The 22,115-nt window shown below is 50.2% G+C and overlaps 4 protein-coding genes across 4 annotated transcripts; 2 read left to right on the forward strand and 2 right to left on the reverse strand.

Annotated features, from left to right (window-relative positions):
- Window positions 1-606: 606 nt before the first annotated feature.
- EME1 (essential meiotic structure-specific endonuclease 1) lies at window positions 607-11,784 on the reverse strand. The gene is made up of 8 exons (XM_021554855.3): window positions 11,093-11,784; window positions 10,882-11,009; window positions 10,612-10,704; window positions 10,076-10,197; window positions 9,749-9,881; window positions 9,117-9,232; window positions 7,923-8,112; window positions 607-7,580 (listed from the first exon to the last, which is right to left on the reverse strand). The coding sequence occupies exons 1-8, from the start codon at window positions 11,769-11,771 to the stop codon at window positions 7,404-7,406; spliced, it is 1,638 nt and encodes a 545-aa protein (XP_021410530.2). The 5' UTR covers window positions 11,772-11,784; the 3' UTR covers window positions 607-7,403.
- Window positions 1,328-5,654, forward strand: LRRC59 (leucine rich repeat containing 59). The gene is made up of 7 exons (XM_021554923.4): window positions 1,328-1,566; window positions 1,912-1,971; window positions 2,487-2,645; window positions 2,951-3,055; window positions 3,640-3,712; window positions 4,137-4,310; window positions 4,851-5,654. The coding sequence occupies exons 1-7, from the start codon at window positions 1,462-1,464 to the stop codon at window positions 5,093-5,095; spliced, it is 921 nt and encodes a 306-aa protein (XP_021410598.1). The 5' UTR covers window positions 1,328-1,461; the 3' UTR covers window positions 5,096-5,654.
- A 133-nt stretch (window positions 11,785-11,917) lies between the features above and the next one.
- On the forward strand, window positions 11,918-15,301 carry MRPL27 (mitochondrial ribosomal protein L27). The gene is made up of 4 exons (XM_021554963.4): window positions 11,918-11,967; window positions 13,542-13,664; window positions 14,398-14,465; window positions 14,898-15,301. Exons 1-4 carry the CDS (start codon window positions 11,946-11,948, stop codon window positions 15,102-15,104), a joined length of 420 nt encoding a protein of 139 aa, XP_021410638.1. The 5' UTR covers window positions 11,918-11,945; the 3' UTR covers window positions 15,105-15,301.
- LOC110484358 (uncharacterized) lies at window positions 14,745-21,697 on the reverse strand. Its single transcript, XM_021554952.3, has 5 exons — window positions 21,581-21,697; window positions 20,848-20,969; window positions 18,862-18,960; window positions 18,240-18,404; window positions 14,745-16,830 (listed from the first exon to the last, which is right to left on the reverse strand). The coding sequence occupies exons 1-5, from the start codon at window positions 21,666-21,668 to the stop codon at window positions 16,684-16,686; spliced, it is 621 nt and encodes a 206-aa protein (XP_021410627.1). The 5' UTR covers window positions 21,669-21,697; the 3' UTR covers window positions 14,745-16,683.
- Window positions 21,698-22,115: the final 418 nt, after the last annotated feature.

A 22,115-nucleotide genomic window follows, 5' to 3' on the forward strand; every position in this document is an offset into this window, starting at 1 on the left:
CAATAGTGAAAACATCTTTGCAATGTCCCAAACATCACATATAGCACAGAAGTCAGGAAATTCATGCTGTAATCCCAGTACCAGGTAACACTAATTTGGCTCTGCCCCAGGCTCCTTTCTCTTTCACTGACTTTCTCCACAGAGTGCCCTGCTCCTGTGGGACTGGAGCCTTGGGAGCAAAGCAGGAATATCCATTAAGTGTCCCTCCTGTGAACAGACATTGTGGGGTAATGTAACAGCCAAACTGAGAGGGAGTTCAGCCCCTGGATTATGGAGAGTGTGGACAGATATAAGCAGCTATATCAGGTATTGCAAAACAAGGTATACATCCTTGGGTTTCTGTTGGGATTATCGGCCATAAACCAGTTGGTTCTCTGTGTGTCAGGTGATGTGACTGGATGCAAAACCGCCCCTGCTCATGGGTCTTGGCTGGGAGTTCTCCTGCCTTCTGCAGGGCTGTTTCATGTAGCCCAGATCTAAACTCCTGCCAACCTGGCCAGGGTTCCAGGGCTGGTGGGACAGTTGCAAGGATGCCCTGAGCTGTGCCAGTGTGTCCCAAAATAGGCTCTCCCACCCAGTGTACAGGAGGCCAACCCAAACCCAGAGTTGTAGTATTTGATTTATTTACAGTTCTGCACTGGATGGCAAATCCACAAAGCCAGCATGACAACTGTCAAAACTTTTGACTGTTTATATATTTTAGCAAACAAAAGGCATTAATGTTCATTGGCTACGAGTTATCTGGTTCTCATATCAATTAGTATTCTATCTTCCAATGCCTAATGATTTTTTTCACTTCCCATACTAATTAGTCCACAGTCTTGTCTCTCTTCTTTTGGGTTGGTGGGTTTCTTGGGTCTGTGTCCATGAATAGGTGGTCATAATCTACTCCTGACAGAACTACCTTTTACCTGCTTGGAGCTGATTCAACCCAATTGCTGAGCCAGCTTTATTAGTTTCTTCCTTATCTTGGAAATTCTGCCTAATGTTCTTGTAGCCCATAAATCCTGCATTCCTTGTACCCACTATCAGTAGTACATCCTTCTTCCCAAGCTTTGTTAACATCCCATTACATCTGAGATCATCGCATCAACATTAAACCCTAACAAGACAATTCTACCAACAAGTAATTCGTCTTTCTAAGCGCTCAGAGCTTATTAGCGGTTGTCTGCTTCGGGGATTAAATCTCCTTTCTTTTTGCTTAGGTTTGAAAGAGATCGAGCATCAGGTAACGTTCTTTCTTAGGGTAACTCGGTGTCCTGCGGCGCCGGTGCGGCCCCGCTCCGGGCCGGCAGCGGGCGCGCTCGGGGCGGCTGGCGGGGCCCGTGCAGACGTGGCCGCGGAAGTGGGTGGCGGGGCCGGGCCGTGCCACGCCGGGCTGGGCTGTGCCGTGCCGAGCCGTGCCGAGCCGCTCCGAACCCAACCGAGCCGCATCCCCCGCGGGCAGCCGCCGACGGAGCCATGTCGCGGGGCAGCGGGAAGGGGATCAGCCTGAAGGATAAGCTGGATGGGAACGAGCTGGACCTGAGCCTCTGCGACCTGAACGAGGTGCCGGTGCGGGAGCTGGTGAGTCTCCGGCCGTACCCCCCCCGGCGGGGCTGGGGACCGCCTGCCGGTCCCCGGGAAGGAGCAGCGTAGGGGAGCTGGATGTGCTGGGGGCTTGTGAGCTGGCCTGCAGGTATTGAAAGCAGCGAGGTTCTGTCCCGCGGGCCCGACAGCCGCTAGTCACTGCTGTCCCGGGATAAGAACCTTTTTGGATACAGAGATGGATCCGGAGATGACGTGGCCTCGGAGCAGCCGCGGGGGATGGACAGACTGACGCGGGAGAAACCGCAGAGGCCGAAGCAGAACAGGTGTCAGAGGGGGTCGGGTGAACCTCCATGTTCATTCAGTGCTTTATTTGTCTTTCAGGCCGCTCTTCCGAAAGCTACTATCTTGGATTTGTCCTGTAACAACCTCATTTCCTTGCCGGTAAGGTGCTAGAGAGCCTCCGTGGGGATGTGTCTGCTGGGAAATATTTGGAAAGATAGCTGGTGCTTCAGGAGAGGCTCACCAGGCACCGTGGAACTGGCATTTTCACTGCCCTGGGGTGGCTGAATGACTCGTTGTCAGTGACGGGTCAGTGCTGGCAGTGATTTGGCTGAGGCAGGAGAGAGTACAGGGTTGAACTGTGTGAAGATTGCAGTACACTCCTTCCAGAGCATCCCCAGGTTAATAGAGAGGACTTTCATCCGCAGTGGAGACTTGGGTTTGTTCCTGTCATATTGTCATCCATAACCTTCTCAGTCTGTCTATCTGTCCTACTGTGTCTCACCTCCATCTTCCAAGGCAAAGGAGGAGAGTAATCTTCCTCCATCACAGTCTTGTAGTAAATCAAGGATGTGTGCCTGATGCAAGGTGCAGGCTGTCTCCACATACTTCCCACTTAGGTTCTTCCATAAAGGCGCTAACCGGCTTTCTCTGGGTTTTCTTTGTTTGGGTTTTAGTCAGACTTCTGCAGTTTGATGCATCTGGTGAAACTGGATTTGAGTAAAAATCGGTTGCAACAGCTGCCCTTGGACTTTGGCCGCCTGGTCAATCTGCAGCACCTGGACCTTCTGAACAACCGCTTGGTCACCCTGCCAGTCAGCTTTGCACAGCTCAAGGTAAAACTGTTTGCTGGGCAGTTACGTAAAGCTTTGGGATGCAGCCCAGGGTCTTGTGATCCTGCTCAAGTTGATTTCTCTGGTAAAGCATCCATCCTGCTGACTACTCATTCCAAAATTCAGCTGGGTCTGCATCACAGCTCAGTGAAAATCCTCTCAGTCTATTGAAAACAACTCTGCTCATTTTCTGTACCTGTTTCATTAATGTGAAAACTAAGCAGTTCTTTGCTTCTGCTTCGGATCTCTTAAATAATTCCAGGACTGCTGTGCTCTTACAGCCTCCCCTTTGTTGTGATTTTTTGCAGAACCTGAAGTGGCTGGATCTGAAGGACAATCCCCTGGATCCTGTCCTGGCTAAAGTGGCAGGAGACTGTCTGGATGAGAAGCAGTGTAAGCAGGCTGCTGTCAAGGTAAGGAGTCTGGTTTTATTGTATTTTTTTTTTTTTTCCTTTAATGGCTTTGCCAGTGATTCTTTCTCTGCTTAGTGAGCTGGGTATCTGCTGCAGGAGCCCAGCCCAAAGTTTCTTCAGGGAGTGAGGTGCAGGTCCACTGCACTGACTTCCCTATTGCTATGCTTGTGGAGAGCAAACACCCGGCTGAGGAGGATGCTTCTCCATTGGTGGAGTGAAGAGAGGATGAAATACTGGTTCCCAAGAAAATAGAGGCATAATAAGACATAGTAATTCATGCCTGTGCTGATAGCACAAAAAGCTCTGGAGAAGTTCTGGCAAACATAAATAGAAATGTTCTGTGATCCTATGTATCACTGAGCACCAGTTTGCCATGTTTGTTTTTAACAGGAGGATTGGCTTTTTTACAACAGAAACTCACACAAGTTGTGAGTTCTTTCCAGTGCTGTAGCTGTAGGGATAGGGGAGGGTTGGGAGTCAGCCCCAGCTGCTTGTTCTAAGCCATACTCCATCTGTTCTGTTCTGAACTGACTGTGCCACTGGGCTTCTGCACAGCCCTCAGGTTGTTTTCTTGGCTTTTTAAGGTACTGCAGCACATGAAAGCAATCCAGTCCGAGCAAGATCGACAACGGCAGCGGAAACTCCAGGCAGAGAGAGGTAGGGACAAACAGCCCCCACGTGCAGTCTGCTGAGGACTGCTCTTGGTCTAACACATCCAAACATTCTGATCACCATCTAATAAATTGCCATCTAACATATACTTGTAGCCAAAGTAGTCAAAGCACTCAAGGAATAGTAGAGTAAAATGGCTGGAGGGAGAAATATAGCAGGGGAGTAGTGTATGTGATTCCTTGGCCTGAGGAATAGTTAAATCTCTAGATGGAATGTGCTATAGGTTATCTACGAAACTTGAAAGAAAAGCACAGCAAAATGCAAGGTATGTAATACTAAATAAAATTATAAAAAAAGATGATAGTTGTTTAATTGGCTTCCTCATTCCAGTTGGGACAATAAGGTAGTAAGGAAAATGGCAGTGACAACCCTCTTACATAAAAGGGGAAAACTTGCTGTTAACCCCCAGAAATGGAGAAGAAGCGTGAAGCAGAACAGCGAGCAAAGGAGGCTCTGGAGAGAGAACTGCGGAAGCGAGAGAAGGCAGAGGAAAAAGAGCGCAGAAGGCGGGAGTACGATGCTCAGAAAGCTGCAAAACAGGAGATGGAAAAGAAAACAAAAAAGGAAACAGTGCACACCCGAAGTAAGTAGCGTCCATTTTGGGTGGGATTGTGTCAGGTTTCATTGTCATCAGCTTGTGATGCTGCCTGAATTGCTTTCATGCAGCCCAGGTACTGGGAGACTGGGAAATGGTGGGACTGGGACAGTAGGTGGAATTTAGAGTTCTGATAAACTCTGCTGCTGTGCCCTTTTCCCCTTTGCCTGTGTTCCCATGAACTGTGGAGCTACAAGTCAGGAAGTTCTCCAGCTGTTCCTAATGAGAACCGCCCTCCACTCACTATTTCTTAATTCTATTGAGCTACATTTGCATAATCAGATCTTTTGCAGCACAGAGGTCCTTTACACCCTCTTCACTGCTGCCCATGAAACTGGATCTGAAACTTTTCATCCTAAGCAGTTACATCCTGCAAATCTACTTATTTATCAGAGCTAAGTGATGAAAATTCACAAAAAAAGCCAAGTTCAGTGGAGGATTAAGTATCTTACTTGAACAGTTTGTGAGGATAGCCTGTTACAGTTGATTAATTCTTCCCATTCTGCCCTGTTCGTGTTCTCACTGCAGAGCCGGCCTCCAGCTCCCGTCCCCCTCAGCCCCCCCGGCACAAGGCCTCGTGGTCGCGGTCAGTGCTGAGAGTTCTGCTCTTTGTGCTGTTCTGCATCCTCTGTACTGTGGCTGCCTGCAAGCTGACGGAGCTGCAGCATCAACCCCTGTGTGTCAGCGTGAACACCCTCTACGAGGACGTGGTGGCTGCTCTGCAGAACCACAAAACCCTGCAGAACATGCTACAGCACAACTCGCACCAGTGATTGTCCTGGATGGGCACTTGCTTCGTCAGCATCTCCTTCCACCATCTACGCAGCCAGAATTCCTATGGAATTGTGTTCTGATGAAACTGCTTTGAACCAGTCAGCGTTGGTTTGCTGGTCCACTCCACAGAGCAGAGCTATTGTTCAAACTATCTTTGTTGTGCATGTCTCTCAGTTGGCCTGTAACTCCCATTATTTGTGCACGTTAAACCTAAACTAGTTACCACTCCTTGCCTCCAAGTTGTGTCCACCAGGATTGTGAGGTACAGGAAGCTGACAGTCTATGGGAATGGGAACAAGCAGCCCTCACATCATCTGGATGAGACAGCTGTAGCTGTGAGCTAGAGGTGGAAGGTTTTTAATACATATCCATTCCTTGCTCTCATTTCTGTTCGTGCTAAAAATGGTGGTATGGCTGTATGGGAATAATACACTAAGGCCCGACTCCAAGACCAATTACAGGCATGTAGGATGGCTGTGCATCCCTATGTTGGAGCAAAGAGGCTGATGTGCTATTGAAAGAAGCTGAAAATTTTCAATACAACAGTTTTCACAGCAATTTGTCTGAACTGTATGTTTATGTTGTTAACATAGTTTTAATTTTAATTAGGCCTTTTTAGGAATAGCCACAAATGATTTCCAAGTGCATGGGAATAATTCCTGCCTGCTGCAGCTGCAGAAGCAGCACTGGGTGGCACTGTGGGAGCACTGCTGGCAGGAAAGGGGAAGCCTCGGGGCTGGGGGAAGGCTGGGAGGTTTGGTGGGCTGCACCTCAAGAGAAAAACTCACCTCTGCAATGGTCTGTCAATTATTTAGAATTTCCTTTAAAATTACTAGAAATAATTAATTTTAAAATTCCCTTACCTTCCATCAAGTAGAAGTTTTTCGTATCCTTAAGGGTTTTGTGAGTACTTAAAATGAAGTGCAAGTTTCAGAGAATATCTGTGCTGCAGACTCCACTGAGACATTCTACACTGGTCTCCAGAATCATTCCCTCTTCTCATACCTGGGATTATTGCCAGGAGCAGTGCTATGGGGAAAGCATCACAGCAGTAAACCTTCATTTTTCTGCAACCCAATGGTAAGATTGTGGTTCCTTGAATGTCACACAGGAGAGAGCAGCAGCACAAGTATCAGATTAAAGGAAGGAAAGGCTGCCTTAGGAGGGTGCATGTTTTCAAAGCTTCCTTCGAACACCTTTAAGCTTTGCTTTGGGTGTCTAACTCATCCAATTCTTCAAAATATCCTTACTCTCTATACAGAAATGTTCAGGAAAATGACAAACAGCATCTAAAGCAATGTTTCCTCCATGCAGCCCTTCCTGCCAACATCCAGATGAGTGCTGCATGGGTTGGTGAGCACGGGTTTACACAGTTCATACATTCAGGTCAGCAGCACTTCTGGTCAGGCCAGGGCTCCAGCTGGATGCCTGGAATGAGTAGGGTAGGTAGGGATTTTTCCACTAGAGGCAGCAGGGTTCCAAAGAGTTAATTTCCACACGTGGGATGCAGTTTAATTCTCTGAGCACTCATCTCAGCAATGCTGTTACAAAAACCCTCAACTGTCCTTGTGTGCACACAAGTGCTGATGGCTGCATGGACAGGCCGTGGTCCCCAATCTAATTAAAAGGAAGCCTTTTCTGCCAACTGTTTAGACCTCCTAATTCCAGCTCATATAATCAGATTTCAAGACCCTCTCTAGATTAAGCCGTCTGGAGACTGAATCAGAGCACTCTAAACTTGCATCTGAAAATTAGTCTTACTCATTCCCACCTGCTACAGCGGAACAAAGTTTTGTGATGTAAAGTTCTTTCACCTTGCTAGAGCAGGTGCTGGGGGGCAGCACCATGTTGCTCTAGCTTCAGGATTTGCCCTAAATGAGAGAGAAGGTAAGTCCTTGCAGTTCAGGAGAGCAACAGGAAGTATTCCTTTCAACAGAAGACATACTAGTCTATTCAAGACGCCATGTTAAGAAGCAAAGGTTTTTCTTCAAAATTATTTATTTTATAGAAAGACAAAACATCAGTACTACAAACGGTATGCAACTCGTGTGCTTAGGGAAGATGTTCACCATCTCTTTTGTGTAAACTCCTGCTATTCAACAACTTTATCCAACTTTTTTCCTGCCACAGTAAAGTCTAAACGTGCTTCAAACAACGATCAATTAGTGTTATCTAAGCACTTCTTCACAGAAGAAAACTGAAAACTTGACCAGACAAATGGTAAAAACTCTTATTCCCTGGAGGTACCCAGTGAAATCCAAAACTGAACACTTAACTGAATAAACAGTACAACTCTTTTTCCCCGTGCTAGCCAGTAAAATCCAGACAGAGGTCAGGATCGTGGGAAGTCATCTGCAGATAGATGCGTCGGGATAGTTCCGGCCCAATGCGCCGGCAGGTGGCCGTCACCCCCTCCCCACGGTGCACAGGGATATTGGCCAGCATGTTCTCCCGCTCCTGGTCCGAGGAGCACCTCTCATAGGCCTAGAAGTAACACAAAGGCAACAATGGGGTCACCCGCTTGCATCCATTGCTCAAAAAAACAATCAAAGCTATGCACCTGCACCTGCTCTGCCCTTCCATGTTTTCCACTCATTTTTCACCTGGTCTCTGCCCAAATCCCATCTGTGAGCTTGGAGAGCAGAGCCAGTGCTGCTGTTTCATTGGGAAGCCATTACAGTGGATGCCAAGGAATCAGTTCCTTCGCTAACTTACTGAACTGCTCATGCAGAATCACTAATTTAATACTGATTAAATTACTTCTTCCACTCCCTGCATGAGCCGGCTGCCTGTACACAGTGCTGGGTATCCCTGAGGCATCCTCACCTGGATCAGAAGCTGAGGAGAAGGGTAGGCAGACACAATAGCCTCAGCCATCTCAGAGTTGACACGGTTAAGTTGCTGTAACTGCCTCTTCCAAACTTTCAAGAGACCCTTTCCAGAAGAATCCACCTTCACCCCTTTGCAACAGTCCTTCTCCAAGTACAAAGAGAACCCTGTGTTCTCTCGCTCTCGCCTAGGGAGTACAAGGAATGAGGAAGCAAATGAGACAATGAGGCTGTGAAGAAAATCCTGTCCCCCATCTGTAGTCACAGAGCCAGTGTGCCCTCCCTCACCTGAGCTGTCAGACGGATCAAAGGAAACATGAATAATTTGACTCTGTTTTCTTTACAAGGAGTACCAACTTTAAGACCCAGATTGCTACTGAAAAAGAAACAATCCTGTACTCAGCAGCAATCTCGACACAAGCAAACTTGCAGACAAAGTGGTAAACAAGAATTCACCTTCTGGCCATCAACCATAATAAAGCACTTCTAGATGTCATTTTAAATGACAGCTCATCTCTTGTCATGGATGACATGAAAACCCAGCAGCTGCTGTGACAGGAAAGCCAGCATTGCGTGAGACTGCACAAGATGGTTTTCTTAACTATCACTATGCTGGCCTCTGTAATCCATGGAAAGAGTCAAGTGGTTCATTCTCAGGTAGGTCTCTTGGTTACACACTGAAGAAAAACTGGCATTCTAATAGCCAACCCTACTTGCATTCCCTTCCCACTCCAAAAATCTGACCCAGAACAAGAGCTCTTATTGATGTCAAAGCTCCAGTGTGAAACCTGAAGGTGGTGAGGCACCAGAACAAACTGCCCAAAGATGCAGATACCCAAAGAAGTTGTGAATACTCTGTCCCTGGAAGTGTTAAGGCTGGATGGAGTGCTCAGCAATCCAGTGTAGTGGAAGGTGTCCCTGCCTGTGGCAGGGGGTTGGATTAGATCATCTTTAAGGTCTCTTCCAACCCCAATCAGCCTGTGACTATGAAACCAGGGTCTATCCTGACCCCTCTGTGGGCAGGACATCCATTTCAAGAACAAGTCCTGTGTTGAAGGAGCTGCAATAGCAGATGTTCTGTCACCTGCACCTTTGAGAACCATTATTCCCAGTGTTGTACCTGCTATCCCTTCCCAGTAGCTGAAAGTGCAGCCTCTCCAAAGGTAGGGCCAAACCTCCTCTGCTTACTCACTTGTATGGTGCCTCAGCCACAGCCTTTGTGAACATAGTGGCATACTCCCCAATCTCCTCACTGCTCTCAAAAATGCTGACTTGGACTTGTGTGCTCAGCTGCAGATCCACCAGGGCCTGTATCACCATTGGGAACAACAAATGGCACAATCAGTCTTGTTGCATCAAATTCCATTTTTGTCTGGAGCATAAAAGGGTCACAAACATCCTGCTGTAAAACAAGAACATTCACTCTCTCTCCATTTTGGGAACAGTTAACTTAAGACACTGATGTATTTAGGGGCAGGCTGTCTCCTGACAGTTAATATCACCTCAGTGTCCTCTGAGCTGCCTCAGCTCCTCTGTGGCTCTTGTTATGAACAGGCCACCACCAGTGGGCTTTGCCAAAGGGCCATGAAGGGCAAGAGGTGCTGAGACTGACATCAGTATCCAGGTGAATGCGACACAGGAGTCTGTGTGGGAACAGCAATGTGACTGAGCAGTAGGGAACTGACCCCAGAGCTCTGCCCACAGACTGATGGCCTAATGAATAATGAAAGCCAGACTCCCACCCACAAAACTGTGTGACTGGGTCAATTGTTCAAATACTGGGAGACAAGAGATGATGGCTGCATGTGTTTTAAAACCACTCACTTCTTTCACATCCATTCTGGATAAGTCCAGGCCACAATCCTTAACCTGTTTTTTTCTCCTTTCTCCACGTTTCTCTTGATTCCCACTTGCTGCTGCCTGTCGCAGCCTTTGTTTTGGCTGAACTTGGAGAGACCTAAAAAGAGTAAAGTAAGACTGGGGTGACAGTCTGGATGGACCTTTGTTTCTGTTTCTGTATTAAAATTGGTGGAACAGTTCTGGGAATACCTCTTAGACTCCAGTCTTTGCTAGAAAGAATTAACATAAACACCTATGGAATTTTTCAAGGCCAGAGAAAACACAGAAACATTTGGAAGGAAGAAGTCTGACCTGAAATAATTTTCTACTCCAACTACTGCCAGAGCCAGAATTCTCCCAGGCATTTTCTCCATAATATGAGCTACATAGCTCTGCAGGGTCTCCTTCTGCCTTTCTGCACAGCCATCAGCATTCTACAAAGATGAGTTGGAAAAATAAGGAGTTAAACCATTTTTAGGTATACAGAGAAGCACAGCAAATTATGGCCCTGGTTGTAGGTCTGCAGAGACTTCAAGTTCACCCTTGCTCTTCAAGGCAAGCAGGCAATACTTGATCCCATGTAAGGTTAGAGCAGAAAGAAGGAGAAAAAGTTAAACCCACTTGATATAACTCTTCAGAGGAATGTGTGAAAAATTTTAACTAGCAAAGACAGCTTGTCAGAACTTTACATTATACAGCCCATTAGTGGCTTCTACACCCAGATTTCTGTTTCAGTGAAACCCTGCATTCCTCCCACACCAAAACCTTCCTGCCACTAAGAGGGATGCTAAAACACCCGTTTTACATCAAGGCATTTTCAGGAGCAAAAGAGTCATAAGCATTCTCACTTGCTTGTAGTTGTGAACCATGGACAAAAACTCCTCCAAGCCAAGCAGAACCAGAACATTTGGTTCTTCTGTCCATTCATCTCCTCCTCCCATCTGTTCAGATATGAAAACAAACAGGCCACAGTCTGTTTAGAATTCTCTCAGACTCCCACTCAAACCTCTGAGCAGGGAGATTAGAGGGTGCTCACTTGAGTTGCTAAATAAAATTACTAACGACTGCAAATAACACATGAGGAAAAGGACAAGATTATCAAAATTTTGCTCACATACCTGTGATGTCACTGTCTTTCTCCTCCAGGTGATGCTGCAGGGAACAGCGTGGTTCTCAAACACACAGGAATAACTGGCAGCTTGCAAAGCACTAAGGATCTGCTCGCCACCTTCTACCTGTAAGATGACTGAAATCGATGCACGGGTCAGGCCCCCAGAGAGAGGAGACAACAGTCAGTACAAGGCAGCTGCAGGCTGCGAGGACAACTACCTGGATCTAGCACCACTGTTATGTATTTCTGGCACTCTCCTGGCCGCTGAGCTTTCAGCATCTTGGCAATGACTCTCTTCCTCTCTTTTTCCTCTTCCTGCTTCCCTTTCTTTGCTTCTTGCTCCTTCCTTCTCTGCCACGCATTCTGGCAGATTGCCTCCCGTTCCTTCTGACTATATTGTCGCTTTTTGAGAGGCAGCGATGTTTCTGGCCTTTCTCTGCTGGCCGGGGAGCTACTAGGCCTGTCAGAGTCGACTGGCAAGGAGCACAGGGAGGATCCCGCAACACCGCGTGTACCATTCTCACTATCACAAGCTATTTCTTCAGACGGCGTCACGTCTTCCCAAAGCTCTCCGCTCCCAGGAGCCACCAGGTGATCACTGGCACAAAAAACCCCAGATGCCTCTTCTTTATCACCAGCGCCCAGGTTGAAAGGGTCAGGCCCTGCCTTCACCATCATCTCGACCGTCTCATGCAAAGGGACTACTTCCATCGCCTCCTCATCCACCTCTTCGCCCTCGCTGCTCACTATCTTGACAACCTCTTCCGCTTCAGGATCAGGAGATGGCGACCGCGGGCGGCTGGGCTCGCCGAGGCATGGGGACGGCTGCAGCAGGTAGGCGAAGGAGGGCAGGCGCTCCTCGTCGCTGCTCTCAGTCCCGGACTCGCTCTCCGCCATCTCCCCCGTCCCTTCGGGGGCCCCGCGCCCGCCTGAGGGCAAAGCCCGCGCCGGCCGCTGGTTGGGCCGGAGGCGCGCGCAGCGGGCGGTGATTGGCCCGAGCGCTGGCGGCCGCGCGCGCTCGGACCAATCGCCGCGCAGCGGGGGAGAGGCGGGGGCAGCGGAGCGGACAAGATGGCGGCGCTGGCGCGGCTGCGTGAGTCCGGAGCTGTGGGGGCTCGGCGCCCTCCGAGCGCTGGGCAGCGGCGGGAGGGATGAGCCGGGGACACGGCGCCCCAGGGGGCTCACCCCGCCCCAGGGGGCTCACCCCGCGGGATGTCGCGCCCCCAGTGGGGCGTCACCACCCAGGCTTTCGCTTTGGCCTGGAGCTGAGGCGGAGCTGTGGTGATGGGCGGGTTTGTGTATGTGAAACTAACTATACTTCGTCTTTTTCTAATTTCCTGTTAATCGTCAAGTCTCGCAGGCTTTAATTTGCCTAATGGGCCGTATCCTGAAGTTAAAGGGGTTTTGTACCCTTTCCCCAACAGTATTTCTTAGAATTATGGACAGGCTTGGGTTGGAAGGAACCTTAAAGGTCATCTTGCTCCAATTTCCTGCCATGGGCTGGGACGTTTCCATTAGACCAGGCCCCATCCAGCCTGTGCGGGAACACCTCCAGTGATGGGACATTTCCAGCTCAATGTGCATCCGTCGTGATTTAATTAAATTAAATTAGTGGTTTTGCTCAGGCTAAGGAAACAACCACTCTTCTGCACTAACCTGCTGCTTAGCGGGCTAAGTAATAGGATTCAGAAAAATTAGGTTTGTCTCCTAACTGCATGAGAGGTGGTACTGTAGAGATTTTTAAGATAATGATGACTTGGGTTGGGAGGGAACTTAAAGATCACCCAGTTCTTACCCCTTGCCATGGGAAGGGACACCTTTCACTAGACCAGGTTGTTCCAAGCCCAGATTCAACCTGGCCTTAAAACACTTCCCTTAAACTGGGATGATTAATGGAAAAAACTGTGCTCCAGACTCCCTTTTTGCCACTCCCAGGGCTCTATATTCCTTCTTAGATCCTTTAATCATAGAATTACAGAATCATTAAGGTTGGAAAAGTCCTCCAGTATCAGCAAGTCCAACCTTTATGCTCCTTCTGGATACTCCTCAGATTGTTTCTGGCTGGTCATAGATGTTTATATATTTTCCAGAATTGTAATCTGCTCATTTGTAAGATTTCAGGATGTAACTGTGTAAGTAAATGCCATTTGGTCAAAGGGGAAACTGAACTCACAAACCATCTTTTCTCAAAGCACTGTAAGAGCAATTCACAGCAACCAGTGACATCTGTGCTGCATTTTACATATATATTTTCCAGAATTGTAATCTGCTCATTTGTAAGATTTCAGGATGTAACTGTGTAAGTAAATGCCATTTGGTCAAAGGGGAAACTGAACTCACAAACCATCTTTTCTCAAAGCACTGTAAGAGCAATTCACAGCAACCAGTGACATCTGTGCTGCATTTTACAAGAATGAAAGAGGAATTTGTACACATCATTTAACATGGTTGCTGAGAGTTTTATTCTTACCTGGGCAGCAGCAGCAGCACTTGAGATGTGGCCTTTTTTCAAGGAATTTAGGCCATTTTGGTCTAATTTATCTTTTTGTTTCTTTCCTTTGCCTTTAATTTTATAGCCTGTCTTAACTGATAGCCTTTAAATCTGACAGAAGGAATTATGTATGATAGTTTTTTTAGCTGATGGTGTTGTTCTTTCTCCTAACCTAGTTCTAACCACTCGTCATACAAGCCTGGTTGCTGTCAGATGGGCTTCTAAGAAAAGTGGGGGCAGCTCTAAAAACCTAGGAGGCCGCAGCCCGGGGAAACGCTATGGGTTCAAAAAAACCGAAGGTAGGTCTGAGTATCGTATTTGCATTTCATTGGGCTGTTCCCAGCTTCTCTCCCCTGATGTATGTCAGTTGCTGAGTGTCTCAGCAGGAGGTAGGCAGGGCACTTTTCCGGGAGAAAGAAGGGGAGGATCAGTGAAACCTCACGATCAAGGGTTGCTGGTGGGAGGGCAGGCTGAGTCAGCTCCCCCTCCCCACCATGAGCCCGCCGGCTGCCAGCCAAAATTGCCCACAGAAAATGTACTTTGGTTCTAACTTTGTCTCTCCGGAGGGCCCAGGAGGAGGGAACTCTGTGGGACACCTCATAACTGCGCTGCACTTTCCCCCCACACTGGGTGGAAAAACCGAGCATTTCCATTGTTTACAAAGGAGAGAATTAGAAAGCTTAGCAGAAGTCAAAGTGCAGATTCTTGCAGTTGAGTGCTTAATAATTACTAGCTTTTCTGATGGAAACATATCAATGTAAATGTAATTAAACAAATGCCTTCAGCAGCCAGAAAATGCCTTGTACCCTAGAAGCAGTCTTTTCAGAAATTTGACTTTTTGCCATGGTCTATCCATTGTCCATTTATTTCCTGCTAACAGCATTTTTGTTCAGATGCTTTTAACATTTGAAGTAATTTTTCCTTAGAAAATGCCTACAGAAGGCTGGGATTTGTAAGTCCTGGAATAATTTGTGTTGTTCCAGGGCTCTGGAGGCTCTTGGTCTGCAGTCTGACAGTGTCACTCTGTTGCAGGTGCATTTGTCCATGCAGGAAACATTTTGGCTACGCAGCGGTTGATCCGCTGGCATCCCGGCGCTCACGTAAGGCTTTTTCTCTCTCTTTGGTTCTCAGAGAACAGCAGTCCCCCCCAGAGTCCCACACTCACTGCCTCCTCTCTTTCAGTCTCATTCTTAATGCTCATCCATGTCTTCTGTGGTATTAGTCATAGAGCCTGCTCAGAGCCTCACCTGTGCTCGTGGCACTCAGGGAAGGTCTGCAAGTAATTAATACCCCAATACACTTCTGTGACCTGACTGGGCACTTGTGCTTCAAGGTGGCATGGTGTCTCATGTCTCATACTGAGTACCATTGCAAACTGGTTGCTGGAAGCAAGTTGTGTGGTTTTATTTTAAAAAATAAAAGCAACAGATGCTGTTGAAGCCAGGATATCAAACAAGGCAGACCAATAATCAGATCTGCTTTAGTTGTGGATTTCCAGCCTCTCCTTTCTAATGTTCCTCATCCTCTCCCAGGTGGGGATGGGTCGAAACAAGACACTCTATGCCCTGGAGGATGGGACTGTGAGATACACCAAAGAGGTCTATGTGCCCCCACCCCGCAGCAGTGAGAGCAGGGATGTGATCTGCCAGCTGCCCAAAGGAGCAGTCCTTTATAAAACTTTTATCAGTGTTGTCCCTACCACAGAGGTAGGAAGCTTCAGACTTGTCACCATGCTGTGAACCTGCTGTGTCATGTGGGCACAGATGGAAAGGACAGACCACTACAGCTATACTGGCATCTGAGGACAAGACTGGCTCTGAAGATACTGTTTTAGGACTTGGTTTTGTTCCTGAAGTGCTTGTGATCTGTGTTCAGGCACTGAGATCACCTGCTGGCATTTTTAAGAGTGTTTAATAAATGCTGTGGGGCAACTGAAGGTCTTGTCTACTCATGGAATGTGTTACCATGGTCGTGTAGTATCTGGAGAGCCTGGTCTGTTGTGCCATTGGATGAATTCCCTCTACAATCACTCTTGTGTCAGTACTTGTCCTGCTAATAATTCCCTCTGGTTTTGCTCATTTTTAGTAATTACTGTTCTATTTGTACCTTAATTCACAATACTGCAGAACAGATCCTTTTCCACATGCACCTATGTGTACCCAGAAGCTTGATTTTTCCCTCTAACTCACTCACCTCAATGATTAACTTAAATATCTGAGTGTTCCATTCACTGGCCATGCGAGGCAAATTCACGGCATAACTCTAACTCATTACTGAGTTCAGGGAGCCTGGCAAGATGCCCAAATTTGGGCTACTATTTGAAGCCTCAGCAGCTGGAGGTGTGTGATAAAGCATTATCCAGGATACTCATCCTTTTATCTTTGATTCATTATGTGACATTTTTGAGCTTGTATTGCTCAAAATAAAGGAGCCTCAATGTATTGTGCCCAAACTGATCTCATTTTATCTACAGGTTTGTAAACAATTTGAAACATTGACTGCAGTAGAAAACAGGTTATCAAAATTAGTAGTGTAAGGACACTGGTGTTGACATTATTTGGACAATTCTTCTGCTCTGCAGAAGACCGAGTGAACTGGGTCAGCCACACATGCCCACCTGTGTTTCACAGTCTTCCTGTAGACCTCCAGCTGTTCAGTCCATGCATCTGTCCTTTCCCAGCCTGCAAATCCAGTCCTGTGGTTCATCTTGGTGGTCCGTATTTGGGTATAACCCCTGGAGCCTCTCCAGATCCATGTGTGGGCTCTGTACAGAACCACTGTCAGTCACAGAGGCCCTTGGTGCTAGAGCACACAGCAGTGCTCCAAAGCACATCCCTTCTGTCACTCAGAGGTGAGGATTTCCACCTGGCAGGCAATACAGATACAGTAAAACACTTGATAACCTAAGAAACAGGTGAAGCAGCACAATACCACCAGTGCCTGAGGTCTGATCCTTTGCAGAGCCAGCAGTGCTGCCTCTCAGAGATCTGAAATGCTGCTCCTGAGGAGCTCGGGCCTAGCAGATCTTCCCCTTGGCTTTGCCCTGTGCAGCTCCAGCAGCTAGACCTTTGCCTTTGGTGTTTGCCAGAGTGAGCAGATGTCCCTGGTTCCTCTGCTCAGTGCAGTACCCAGCAGTGGCTCTGTGGTTGTTCTTGTGCTGCAAGAGGGATGTCACTGATGGCTGGGTTGGTCTTGCCTATGTTTCAGCCGATTGTGGATCTGGGTGAAGGTTTGGCCATTCACTGTGGAGGAAAATGGTATCCCAGGCACTTGTGTTGCTGACAGCACGGGAAGCAGCAGTACACTGAAGCCAAGGCCTTACACCACAGTGTTCCGCTGAGTTTGGTAGCTGAGGGGGGCATGGAAAGGGTGTGGAACACTGTGTCTGTCCAAGGTCTCTGAGCTTATTCCTGTTCCTGAGAAAGCTGGAGGATGCCTCAGAGCATGCTCATAAGGAGGTGGCATCTATTGAGGAGAGAGGAAGAGCATTACAGCGGATCAGAAATAACCAGGAGATTATCCCACCTCTTCTTACAGAGCAGATTAAAAGGCTCACAACTGCCACTAGACTGAAATTAAACCCCCACAGTCCCCCAGTGCATTTAGCTGTAGGCTGGGGAACACCTGGAGATGAGAGCATCAGTCTGGAACATGGCACAAACCTGCTGAGAGACTGAGACACATTCTCCCCTCACACTCTGTGCCAGGTTCCTGCTCTTCCCTGTTCCCCTTCAAGGGCTTGGCAGAAGGCCAGAACAAAAGTGACTTTTTCTGGGAGAGGGCTGTAATTTGTTTTCCCTTGACTAAAGAAAAATTACTGGGATTTACACAAGTACCTACAAACCAGGTGTTGTACCCAGGTTTTGGCAGCAAGTCTCACTACACAGAGAGAGGAACCTCTAGGCTTGTCACATTTCTTTTGGCAGAGCTGGGCTGGCTTTCTCCCCACAGGTGATGGAAAGTGGTATGACGATGTTGTGGAAGAGCTTCCAATGCTGTTCCTCAACTACTTGTCTTCGGAGCTTTACTCTCCTGTGCCCTCAATGCCCAGGTTTCATAGAAATACAAAATGGTTTGGGTTGCAAGGGACCTTAAAGATCATCCAGGTCCAACCCCTGCATGGGCAGGGACACCTTCCACTGTATCAAGCTGGAACTTTCCAGGCAGGTGTCATTAGATACAGCTCCAAACACTGAGTGGCAAGGGCTAACTATGCCAGGCATTATGGTACAGCTTTAAGAGCTCAAAATGCAGGTAAATCAGTGAACTTTTAATGCTTTCCTCAGGGTTTCAGAAGTTTTTGTCCTGCTTTAAACAATGGTCTCTGAATGGGAGCATCTCAGGATGCTGCCACAGGACCTACTTGGCAGGATGCACTCACTTTTCCCTTTTACATTGTGGGAGTGCAAATCTTAAATATCATAACAAGCAAAACCTCCTGCTCATAAATAAGCCATAAACATTTCAGCGTAATAACAGGGGGTCTCCCCAGGAGTGTCCTGCAGGGAGATGGAAGCAAGAACCCATGAAAGCTTTAGAGATCCAAAAATAACACTCCCAGCCTGGACTTGTATGGGGCAGGTGATGTGAAGAGCGTGCTCTTTCTCTGTGGGGCTCTGCCCTGCCTCCTGGTGTAGGCATTTCTGCAAATGCGCTGGGGGAGGGGAAATGGATCATTAACCAGCACAGATGTACACCAAAGGATCTTCCTGATACACTTTGTGCTTTCCCAGAGATAAAAGCTATCAGGGAGGCAATCACAGAGCACAGAGTCCTCAGCTACCACCAGCTGATAGCTGAGGACACAGATATGAACCACAGTGGTGACTGCCACAGGCCTCTGCCTGCCCCCCACTGCAGGGAGGGGAGCTCACCTCCTGGGATGACTCTGCCCACAGCCCAAACCTGTCAGCAATCATCTGATGGATTTCCCTCTGGCGATCTTTCTTCCGCACGCTCTCGTAGCTGGGCAGGCGGGGCTGCTCCCAGGGCGGGAGCTGGTATGTGCTGGGGGGTCCGACACAGAAGAGCTCGTCTCCCTAGAAAGGTCCATCCCCAGAAAAGGGTCAGTGTGATGGTGGCTCTCATCACTAGAAGTTTATGTCCTGGTGCAACCTTGGGTTAATTGAGGGTTCAAAGCTGTAGGTAGTTGTAGGCTCCTCTGAACACCCAGAGAGGATACTCACGCTCCCAGGGGGCAGTTACACCGTGATCTGTGCTGCAGGACCCCAAGCCCCCAGGATCTACCACTGGCACTTCATGCACAAACACCTCAGGGCACTGTGGTATCCTCTGCAATATTCCTTCCCTCCACATGCTGCCTACCCCCGGGGTTTTTACATACTGGCAGCACTTCCCAAAGTTGTAAAGTAGCACCAGAAGGTGCTGCCACCACCTCTTGCCCCAGGCAAACTCCATATCCAGAGTGTCTCTCCAAGCCCATGGGCACCTTTGCTCTCAATCCCACACGGCTCCCAGCAGGGACCCTGCCATCACCTGCATGCCGGGGTTCTCAGCAGTGCTCTCCAGCCGTGAGGCTCCACGCTGCGGTGCCACCAGCTGCTGGCTGCTGCTGAAGTAGGACGGGGGGTGGTCCTGGAATGAGGATGACATGAGCAAAGCCAAAATCCCTCCCATCCTTCCCAGCTGAGAGCAGAGCTCCAGCAGCTCTCATGGGACAGCAGGACCCTAGCAGAGGAAGAGTTGCTCCTCCTGCCCATGTGGCTCCTGCAGCTCTTACTGCTGTCAGCAGCCCCTGAACAGCTCCAGCACATCTTCCCTGGCAGCACAGGGTCTGCTCCGAGGGCTGGAGCCAGCTGGAGCAGAGCACAGCCAGAGGGACAGGCTGGGCCCCAGGGTAGGGCTTCATTGAAAATCAGTGGAACCATCTCTTTTTGGGGTACAACAAAAAACAACCCAAGTATTCTGCTGGTGTAGATAAGAGCTCCATCACATGCTGAGGGTTACAGAATTTGTTAGTTCCTATCTGCTGAGCTTGTCATTTCAGGGTAATGCAGCAAGCAAATCTACAGGGCAATAGTTGTGTTGTTCCCAAGCTGTCTTGCTCCAGTTAAACTGGTTTCCCTGTCAAGGTGTTGAGCAACAGTGAGCAGAAATCCTGTTCACAGAGAATAGCCCCTCAAGCCGAGCCAGGACTTGAGCCATGGCTGTACCTTGCTCTCAGAAAACCCCATCTCTGCCAGCAGAAACCAGCCCAGAGACTCACAGGGCAACCAGGGATGTGCAGGGAGGATTTACTTTTGCTTTTAACAATCAAGGAATATTTGTTTTGGCCCTACAGTACAACTACAGAATCTGCAGGAAAACAGCACCCAACTGTTGGTTCAATAACTCATGAGCAAAACCAGTGTAGCTATTCCTGCCCAAAAGCTGCCTCACTACACACTACAATTGCTTCTCTTTTTCTGAAGGAAATATTTTTTATGTTCCCTTTCCTTACATAATCTTTTGCATCCATCCTTCCTCACAGTCCTTTGCTAAAGGCAAGATGCCCACTTGAGGTTTCCATCTCAGAGCTCAGGGAGCATCCCACACTGCCTCGGAGAGCAGCTCCACAGGGCAAGGGAGCACAGCAGCAGAGCCTGCTCCCAATGTGTACCATGGGCAGGCAACAGGAAGAGAGGGAAAGGAGTGGAGACAATCAGACAGGGATACCATCAGTGCAGAGTATTTCCACTGTGATTTCTGCTGGGGACATCCCAGCCTGTGCTGGACTACTACATTTGCCTTTCACAGCACTAGTCTCTCCACCCCTTGCTAGTGAGGCTGAATGTCTCCTAGGGACTCCTCTTCTCCTAGGGACTGCCAAGTGGTACTTGCAGCCCTCCCCTCAAAAGCCATCCTTGCAGCTCTGGGGGCTGAGCTTTCCCCAGGCAGTCACTGCCACAAAAGAAACGCTGGCTACACACACTGCTCTTTTTCCATCAGCTTCCCTAGTTGAAAGCTAGCCCTAGGAAATTACAGATGTGAGCAAAAGGGCTTTGTGTCTCACTGCTCCTTCCCCAGGAGTTATGTACAAGAGAGCCAGTTGTCAGGGATGCGGGTGGCTTTGTCTACCTTTGCTCTCAGCTTCCAGCTCCCTTCCCTGCTGGGCCCCTTCCTATAAAGCACAGCCCGACCCCACACATGACTGTGCAGGGGGAGGAGAACCTTCCTCCCGAGCTGTGTGGAGAGCCTGGAAGCCTGTTAGTGTTGGGCCTTGGAGATACAACCACAATGGCACAGCCAGGCAGGACTGGGTGGGTGGATGGATGGAGGATGGATGGATCTCTTGGACAGAGTGGGAGCAAGGAGGTGACAGAGCCCAGCTCTGCTTGGAGGACCCACGTCCATCAACAATCCCAGCCAGGCTGCAGGACAGTAACGGGCGGTGCAGCCCCACAGACCCAGCCCAGGGGAACAGGAGCTCAGAGGGGGACTCGTGGGCAGGAGGAAGAGAGGAAGAACTCAGAGGACACTCACATACTGGCTGGGGGTCTGGAACAGGCGGCAGGAGCAGAGGAACTGGCAGCACATGGGGTCCCGGTGGTACAAGAGCAGCAGCAGGATAAGGATCGCCACGATGAAGACGGAGGTGGACACCGCTGCCAAGAGACGGGAGAGGCGAAAGTGCCGGTGGTTCGACGGGCCCGCGGGCCTCCTCCTGCCGCCCGCTCTAGCCCCGCGGCTGCCGCTTTGAGAAGCCCCTGAGAAGCCGATTCCACCTGCTGCCCGTCTCAAGAGCGCTAAAGCTCCTTTGTGTCCAGCACCTCTCTCCCTTGCAGCTTCTGAACAACCTGCAGAGCCAGGAGGGGCTCACCCCATCCTGGACCGCGGCGGCAGCGACTGCCCCGCGGGGACCAGCACCGGCACCCACCGTCTCCCGCCCGGAGCTCTCGGCTCCCTGGCACCGCGGCAGGACGCCGGTTCGCCGGTGCTCCGGTCTCCGGGGAACGCGCGGCTCCCCCCGACCCACCCGCGGATCCGCGGAGCTCACCCGCGCCGCCAGCCCCCGCCGCCGCTCCGCTCCGGCCCCAGCCCCGCCAGACAGCGGCATCCCCGGATTCGGACCGGCTGCTGCAGCGACCTCTCCCCCGCCCGTCCCCAGGTATCGCCTTATCGGCACAGCCCGGGAGGCACCGGCAGAGGCCGATCCCGCCCGGCGGCCGCCCCCGCTTCGCTCCCGGCACCGCCGGAGCCCCCGCCCGCCACTCACTGGCGGCGATGACGATGGCCAGGACGTTGTTGTCCATGCTGGCGCTGGCGGTCGCTGTGTGGCCCGAGGCCTCCGCGGGCTGCGCCATCCCGGCCCGCCGCCCGCGCCCCACAGCCCGCGAGGGGCGGGGCGGGGCGGGGCCGAGCGAGGGGCTCGGCCGCGGGGCTCCCGGGGCTCCCGGGGCTCCCCGCTCGGGCACGGCCCGGCTCGGCCGCGGGGCTCCCGGGGCTCCCCGCTCGGGCACGGCCCGGCTCGGCCGCGGGGCTCCCGGGGCTCCCCGCTCGGGCACGGCCCGGCTCGGCCGCGGGGCTCCCGGGGCTCCCCGCTCGGGCACGGCCCGGCTCGGCCGCGGGGCTCCCCGCTCGGGCACACCACGAGCCAGCCCGGCTCAGCTGCTAACCTCGTGCCGCAGTTAGCAGAGCCCAGCGGTGCCCGGCGAGCGGCAGCCAGGCCGCGGGTCACTGCCGGCATCAGGGGCACGGGACAACCCCAGCGCTGCCCCGCTCTGCTGGCCGGTGCCGCAGGAGGCTCCTGG

This window comes from Lonchura striata, chromosome 18 (genome assembly GCF_050655825.1).
Source record: "Lonchura striata isolate lonStrDom1 chromosome 18, ASM5065582v1, whole genome shotgun sequence".
Taxonomy (NCBI): Eukaryota; Metazoa; Chordata; class Aves; order Passeriformes; family Estrildidae; genus Lonchura; species Lonchura striata.

What these genes read in the sequence shown, in the direction of transcription:
- LRRC59 (XM_021554923.4), top strand. Translation starts at nt 1,462, where the DNA reads ATGTCGCGGGGCAGCGGGAAGGGGATCAGCCTGAAGGATAAGCTGGAT. An exon ending in AGGTGCCGGTGCGGGAGCTG is followed by an intron (nt 1,567 to 1,911) that starts GTGAGTCTCCGG and finishes TTTGTCTTTCAG; the next exon opens with GCCGCTCTTCCGAAAGCTAC. An exon ending in GTAAGCAGGCTGCTGTCAAG is followed by an intron (nt 3,056 to 3,639) that starts GTAAGGAGTCTG and finishes TGGCTTTTTAAG; the next exon opens with GTACTGCAGCACATGAAAGC.
- EME1 (XM_021554855.3), bottom strand. Translation starts at nt 11,771, where the DNA reads ATGGCGGAGAGCGAGTCCGGGACTGAGAGCAGCGACGAGGAGCGCCTG. An exon ending in GGAGTAGAAAATTATTTCAG is followed by an intron (nt 9,882 to 10,075) that starts GTCAGACTTCTT and finishes TACTCTTTTTAG; the next exon opens with GTCTCTCCAAGTTCAGCCAA. An exon ending in CCAGAATGGATGTGAAAGAA is followed by an intron (nt 9,233 to 9,748) that starts GTGAGTGGTTTT and finishes ATGGTGATACAG; the next exon opens with GCCCTGGTGGATCTGCAGCT.
- MRPL27 (XM_021554963.4), top strand. Translation starts at nt 11,946, where the DNA reads ATGGCGGCGCTGGCGCGGCTGC. An exon ending in TGGGTTCAAAAAAACCGAAG is followed by an intron (nt 13,665 to 14,397) that starts GTAGGTCTGAGT and finishes ACTCTGTTGCAG; the next exon opens with GTGCATTTGTCCATGCAGGA. An exon ending in GCTGGCATCCCGGCGCTCAC is followed by an intron (nt 14,466 to 14,897) that starts GTAAGGCTTTTT and finishes ATCCTCTCCCAG; the next exon opens with GTGGGGATGGGTCGAAACAA.
- LOC110484358 (XM_021554952.3), bottom strand. Translation starts at nt 21,668, where the DNA reads ATGGCGCAGCCCGCGGAGGCCTCGGGCCACACAGCGACCGCCAGCGCC. An exon ending in GGCCATCGTCATCGCCGCCA is followed by an intron (nt 20,970 to 21,580) that starts GTGAGTGGCGGG and finishes GTCTCTTGGCAG; the next exon opens with CGGTGTCCACCTCCGTCTTC. An exon ending in TCCAGACCCCCAGCCAGTAT is followed by an intron (nt 18,961 to 20,847) that starts GTGAGTGTCCTC and finishes TCCTCATTCCAG; the next exon opens with GACCACCCCCCGTCCTACTT.